The 6,898-nt window shown below is 33.6% G+C and overlaps 2 protein-coding genes across 5 annotated transcripts; both read right to left on the bottom strand.

The window, feature by feature from the left end:
* LOC109130543 lies at positions 1,817-2,405 on the bottom strand. Its single transcript, XM_019240201.1, has one exon. The coding sequence runs from the start codon at positions 2,253-2,255 to the stop codon at positions 2,031-2,033; it is 225 nt and encodes a 74-aa protein (XP_019095746.1). The 5' UTR covers positions 2,256-2,405; the 3' UTR covers positions 1,817-2,030.
* On the bottom strand, positions 3,716-6,309 carry LOC104761864. 4 transcript variants are annotated; one of them, XM_010485014.2, is made up of 5 exons: positions 5,839-6,309; positions 5,609-5,752; positions 5,236-5,460; positions 4,640-4,691; positions 3,716-4,157 (listed from the first exon to the last, which is right to left on the bottom strand). In XM_010485014.2, the coding sequence occupies exons 1-4, from the start codon at positions 6,032-6,034 to the stop codon at positions 4,645-4,647; spliced, it is 612 nt and encodes a 203-aa protein (XP_010483316.1). In that variant the 5' UTR covers positions 6,035-6,309; the 3' UTR covers positions 3,716-4,157; positions 4,640-4,644. The 4 variants fall into 4 exon arrangements, with proteins under 4 accessions (XP_010483316.1, XP_010483314.1, XP_010483315.1 ...); XM_010485012.2 differs by having other exon boundaries at positions 3,716-4,165; XM_010485013.2 differs by lacking the exon at positions 3,716-4,157 and adding an exon at positions 4,362-4,506.

Raw genomic sequence — 6,898 nt, forward strand, 5'->3', positions numbered from 1 at the left:
TTTATAAAGTCATTAAAAGTTTTATGTTATTCAAGTAAAACAAAAGAATCTTGGATTGTTAATGAATTCAAATTTTATGTTATTGCTTTAGGATTTTATATCATTTCCTTCATAACAAAAGTCATGAAAATTCTTTCATCAAATAGAAAGATTTTACAAGATTAGAAAAAACAAATCATCAAGATTTTAAAAAACTTCCTAAACAATCTTTTAGAATCCTTCATTTTTAACTTTCAATTTTCTATGATTCTAACAATCAGCAAGAACATAAAGTCATTAAAATTCTTTCTAAATCCTAAACCAATAGCTCCCCCTTAATGTCCAAATTTATTCCATATATTTTCAACCAATCCGAAAAAGACATGTCACACAAGATCAGGCCCAAGAACAGTTCTAGAATAAGATCAGTGAATCTGATCTTAAGTCCACTATTCAATTATTTTCATTTTTAAAATGCCTAAGAACACTCCATGTGTTATGTCTAAATGTAACATGTAAACGAGATTGATTTGGGAATAACTATGTAGCATCCTTCGCACTTGGCAGGGGGTAAACAAACAAGTGGCCGTAGACACGTGTCTGGGCCCCGTAATGCTCTTTAAAAGGCCTACTTCTCTCTCTCATTCATCAGCCCACTGCTTTCTCATTTCTCTGTAACTCTTTCTCAATTAAAATGTTTAAAATCAAATTAAAAACAAAAAATTCAGGTAGAAAAATATTAAAAAGTAATTTTTGAATAATTTGTTAGATAAATGTCAAAAAAAAAAAGTTTGTTTGATAAAAAGAAACTTGTGTGTTTTTTTTTTCAGTAATCAACTTTTATTTTGAAATGTGGAAGTTGATACTAGATGTTAAAAAAATTATCAATATAAATGGCATGTGGCAGGAAAGGTAATCATTAAATGTGTCTTTGACTTTGAACACATAAACAACCAAAAAGCAACATTTTGGTGACTTGGGACTTTTTCTTTTCTTCAGGGTATTAAGTATTATTTTTAAAATTAAGAAAAGAAAAACATCTTACGTTTACTACTAAAGTAAACATAAATAATGTAGAGTGTTTCTATATTGAAGGGGAAGATTTCGAACCAGGTTTGGGAATTTGGTGATACGACACTCGTGCACTACAATTTAATTAATTATTTGTTGGAATCTGTCGTACATTAAAAAAGAATAATTATCTTCTCTTACTTAAGACTTAAGAGTTATCCAAAAAATTTGGATCATAAATATAGTAAAAAAAAAGGAAAAGTCTATATATGATTCTAATGGGAAAAAGGTAAAAAAGGAAACAAAAATGTTTTCCGTGCGGTTGGACATAACATTTACGTTCACCCATAGTTATTGGTTTATATCGATTGCGTTAGTGATGATGAATGCCATATATCTTTTCCGATAATATTATCTTTGCATCAGTTGCTCTACTTTTTTTTAATTGAATGTTATGTTAAATTTACATCAAATGCTTCTTTTGTTTGGAAAAATCAGAAATTAAAATCTAGACTTTGCTGACGACAAAAAAAAAACCAAGACTTTGGTGTTTTATCTTTCTCAATCAAACAAAAATTAGCCCATTCTCATACCGCTTGTCTCCGGTTGCTCTACTTTTTCACTTCCGAGAGTGATAACATAAGAAGGTTTACATATTGGACCTCATATATCATATATGTTAAAATATGTCATACACAGATTACCCTGTAATTCCTGTACTTAGTTAGGTCAATTATAATCACTAAATCTCATAACTAAGTTATTATTCGCATGTATTCTCTTAAATGTAGGCGTATCTTAAAAGATATTTTTGTATGTATTTAAATGCGGTCAAAGCTGCATGCATGTAAAAAAACAGTTCACAATTAAATACATCATAATTCATAAACATAAATTCATATAAATACACTCAGATCATATCGTTGGCATGCATTACAACGTATTTATAAGATGAACTTAAGAGAACATATAGAGAAAACATACGTTTATCCATAATTATACCATTGCTTTGTCTTTTTATAGCCACGTGTAGCTTCCATCTAGAGACCACATACAGAGGAAATACGACGAAGAAGTTGGATTCTTGCTTGAAGTAGGAAAATGTGATCAGCCGTGAGCCGATAAAGTGTGTCACCGTCAACAACCTCGCCGGAAAAACTTGTTTCCGGAGCAACCATTCGCCGAAGACGGGTCATGAGCTTCCTTGAGCTCACATTAACCATCACTCTCTTCCTTCTCCGAATATTAAGTGCTCTACACCTCATCCTTTTTACACACGAGCGGTCTTCTTCGTATGTGTACGGTATCGCAACAAAAGCTAGAGAAGGAAAGAGATAGAGAATTTGTGATAGTTAGAGATGATATGTGGATTTAAAGAACAAGAGACGATGTCTTTTTATAGATAAGTTGGACCAAGACATGAATGATTCCCCCACGCTTGATATAGGATCAGTCCACGTATGTACACGTGTGAGAGACATTAGTTATGGATCTATACGTACGGTAGTAAGTATAAACTTTTGAATGGTATGTGATAGAGGTAGATAATAATATATATAGCGAACGAACCAAAATGTATAAATTGTGAACTAAAAAATGAACGATTTTATTCACATGTAAAATCAGTCCAGCATGTTTAATTTACTACAACCATTTGAAACAAATATAAGTCTATAACTAAGCTGATCATGGAAAATAACTCATATGGTATATTCACAGACAAATAAGATCAACCGTATAAATACAAACCCTACATCAAAACGAAAGCCAATTATTGATTAGCTAGGCCTGCTTAGCTAGGTTAATGTATAATGGACATTCGCTGATCATATCTGAATATAAAATTATATGTACTTGTTAAAAACAAATTCATGTGCATATGAATTGATGTTTTTGTCCCTTGTAACAATATATATATATATATATATATATTTTAATTATCAAAAACTTGGAAACAATCTGCAAGATTAGCTTGAGACTATTCATTACAAATAAAAGGTCGAAAGATTTATATGGACGATCGATGGTGATGATAGCTACATGATGTTCTGTCTTGAAAACATGTGATGATTACTATTTCAACAACAAATTTACGTCGTATGGGGTTGATTTATCCTCTATTGATAATATCGTACGTATAGTAGAGACTGTAGAACACTAGTCATAGCAACTAGCGGATAATGACGAATAATAATGCAACTAATTTTGATTTATTCCCATAACCAATCAAAACTTGAATTCGTTCTTCAATGTAATTCTAGTGATACATAATTTAGGCTGTGATTAGTTTTAAAACAAGTGGCTAGACTGATACATCAATCATTAGCAGTATGTTGTAAACAATTTTCAAACATGGCCTAATTAATCACAATTATTGAGAAAGAAAAGTCGCTATGGTTAAGTCCAAAATCGATCTTATTTATCTCATAGTTAACGATGTCGGACCTCTCTACGACTATCAATGTCAGTGTTAATCCGCATGTGGTAGCTCAATAGTATTGAATTTAGGACTTAAGACGTAAAACTCATTGTAGTAATTTATAAAGAAAAGAGAGGGTAAGTGAAGCCCCCATGCTTGCATGTCTCTTTCACATATAAAAAAGACATATTACGTCTTTTTCTTCGCTGAGTTGTATCCTACGCTTTCTTTCTCACATTCATAATTGTAATTACAAAAACAATAATGACATTACGATTCTGAGATTGTACACGTGTGCTATGTCCACGTCTATATCTCTCTTCTCTAGTCTCCAAATACAATAATCTCCGTTTTTCTCGGGGACTCATGTGCAAGCTCCAATACGATTGTGTCATATAGAAATAGACATATCGCATTCGTCTATTAAATTATGTATAAGATCATAATGATCATATCTTATCAATTCCGACTACTCAACCTACACTAGCTTCACATTATTTCAAAACTAGACTAGGGACTCCGTAAAACATTGACAGATATGATGTCTCTTTGATTTCCATAGCAATAATGAACCATGTTAGATACACGCAAGACGCAACGCAAAGCTTTCTTCTTTGCATGCGTGTGTAGAGTTGACAGATGGGGAGGGTCTGCGATGTGGCATGTGGGACACAAATTGAATGCAACTCACGTGCACACGATTACTACTTGTCAGTTCACCTTCTACCTCTTCTCCCTAGCTCTCCAGCTTCAGTCCTTATCACCATTTTCACATTCAAATTTAGAATTCTACCATTTTAACACCACAAACTAATTCTCTGATATCAAGAAATAAACCAATCTTCCTCATCATAATCGAAGTTCCACTCAGAATCTTATTGGTATACTCTTAACAAAATTATACAAATTTAGTTATCAGTTTTTTTTTTTAAATCAAACCTCCAATGGTGAATTAGCTAAAAAGGCTTATTAGGAGCTCTTGCTCAGTTGTAACAGTTTATTGATATACTCGTCCAGAGCAGACAAGCTAACATGGCAATATGTTCAGACAGACACACATCTTTGTCATCTTCATTCATACATCACTTCCTACAGGCCTATCGACAAGAAAAAAGTTCTTCAATCACATAGAACCTATTCTTCTTCTTCTCTCATAGTTGTTCCTTTAACTATTGTATCTAACTAAATTGTATTTTATAATGTTTACATTGTCAATTATGTCTACATTACCTTCTTCACTCAATAGTAACTCTCCTTTGATCTGGCTTCACCATCTTTTCCTCTGTCATAGTAAAAAAGAAAACAATTTCAGTATATTTCCTACTCTCATCAGTCTTTAACAAGACAAGTAACATTTTTTTATCGAACCCAATCAAGTCGGACAAATTCAAAAGCAGCCTTATCTAGTTCGAAGTTGAACAAAATTAGAAGAGAGACACAAGCTATTATTATCCATGTCTTCCGAACATATCACATTTTTCAGTTTCTTCCATGAAATTTGCTAATAGACATCTGACAGGATTCAAGTTCAAAACTCTCTTTATATCTCAAGAACAAAGCACAGTAGTTAACTATACGAGAAACTGTCCAAGCGTTAGTTTTTATAGTTCCTAATCTCTCCCAACTTAACGAATTGGTCTAAGAACCTTAACACTCACCAGCTCACCTCAGACACTCCTATTAACATCTATGCTTATCGACATCTTACTAGTGATGAATTAAACTTGTGTTACTTATTCGGTAGTCCTATTATGTTAAAAAAAAACCCATTAACAAGTTCCATTACATAACATGATTGGGGGCTTGGGGCAATCAATCAAACATACCTGGTAGAGAGGAAAAAGCTGATGAAAGATCTGTTTCACGGCTTAGTCCACCTCGTTGTCCTTCTAAGCTAACCAATCCTCGTTTTGGAAAGTTGATCCTTCCATTATGCAATGCCTGTCCTACAATATCTGACCGGAGATTCCTATAATTGCTGTTATCTTCCCTCGTGGTTGTATTACTCGTTGATACTTCCATCGTAACCAAATTTGTTATTTGCAATTTCCCTGATTCAAAAACTATCTCAGCCCCAAACGCAGAATCTATAAGATAAGTCTAGTTCAACTTAGTTATAAACCCACCTACATAGAGAGCTAACGCTACCAACTTAGTTAAATCTACCAGAGAGGCACAAAAATAAAAAAAAGGTCTCACCTTTAAGTGAAGCAGAACCAAGCTTTGGAGGTGAGATCACTGGTCCGTACATGTGACAATCAGATTTTAGGTATCTCTTAACTTTCTCAGACATTGTTCTCTTCTTCTTCTTAATTACCCTCTCAAACCCCAATGACTCAAACCCTAATATCCCAAAACAGAGTAGCACACCGAATCACATCACATTCTAATACAGTTAGCAAATACACACTCGAGAGTCCTAACAGTACCTGTCAGGGAGATGTCGTCCGTCTTCGAACTCGACGACGGAGGCGTATTTACCTCAGTCGTGAACGGTGGGGAATTGGAAAACAGAGGAGCGAACATGTAATCATCCGATTTGAGGTAAGCCACAATACTCTTCACGAATCTTATGTTTTTCTTCCTCTTGTGTTTCTTACGCGCAACCAATGAAACTCTTTTCATGATACTTCAGAGTTCAGTCTCTCGTGTTTCGCCAAAAACGATCGATTAAAAGATTGTAAGACGAGTAGACGACGACGGAGAAGAAGAAGAAGAAGAAAGATGAGATTTTGGAGAAAGGGTCTAAACTCTAAACGCCGCCAGCGTCACACGCGTCGCCATGGTTTCACAGTGCTTTGACAGAGAGGTGCTGAATTAAGTGCCACGTGTTCTCTGACAAGCGAAGCTTTGGAAGCGCTACAATGAAGTCTGAACCATCTGAAGACAAAAATAAAAACAGAGGTTCTGTAAAAGTTTTGACATTAATGGGCCTAATATATAAGCCCATATTGATTGCTTATTACTGTTTTGATTTTTTTGAATTTTTTTTTTATCACATTTGGATTTTGATACAATTCAAATTAGTATGGATATAATTATAAACTACTCTACGTATTATAAATTAATTTTGTGTTGGAAATTTGTGAATATTAAAATTATTCCTTAGTATGAGAATTATGTATGTTTGATCAGAAAAAAATGTATGCATAAAATAAGACTATCATAAATAAATTTAAAAAGCTATTGCAAAATAGCTCTACTAATATATTTTTTTTATTCATAGAAAATGAAAGTTCGTGTAAGTACCAGTGTAAGTGGATAATGTAGATAGGATACATAAATTGTGTTATTAAATTGAAGGAGCAAAGCAGAGAAGTGAGTACGAAATTGGACAATACGGGTTCATTGTCGAAGTGTTAATTGTTGGGCTTTACTTCCAAACACTTTAGAAAAGGCCCAGTCATCTAGTGTCTGTGCGCCCACATGCCTGCCAGATGCCACCTCTCAGCATATATTGTATCCACCAACTTTGTATTTATTTTTATT

This window comes from Camelina sativa, chromosome 18, assembly GCF_000633955.1.
Source record: "Camelina sativa cultivar DH55 chromosome 18, Cs, whole genome shotgun sequence".
NCBI classification, from domain to species: Eukaryota; Viridiplantae; Streptophyta; class Magnoliopsida; order Brassicales; family Brassicaceae; genus Camelina; species Camelina sativa.

What these genes read in the sequence shown, in the direction of transcription:
- LOC104761864 (XM_010485014.2), bottom strand. Translation starts at nt 6,034, where the DNA reads ATGAAAAGAGTTTCATTGGTTGCGCGTAAGAAACACAAGAGGAAGAAA. An exon ending in GGACGACATCTCCCTGACAG is followed by an intron (nt 5,753 to 5,838) that starts GTACTGTTAGGA and finishes TTGGGATATTAG; the next exon opens with GGTTTGAGTCATTGGGGTTT. An exon ending in AGCTTTTTCCTCTCTACCAG is followed by an intron (nt 4,692 to 5,235) that starts GTATGTTTGATT and finishes TTACTATGACAG; the next exon opens with AGGAAAAGATGGTGAAGCCA.
- LOC109130543 (XM_019240201.1), bottom strand. Translation starts at nt 2,255, where the DNA reads ATGAGGTGTAGAGCACTTAATATTCGGAGAAGGAAGAGAGTGATGGTT.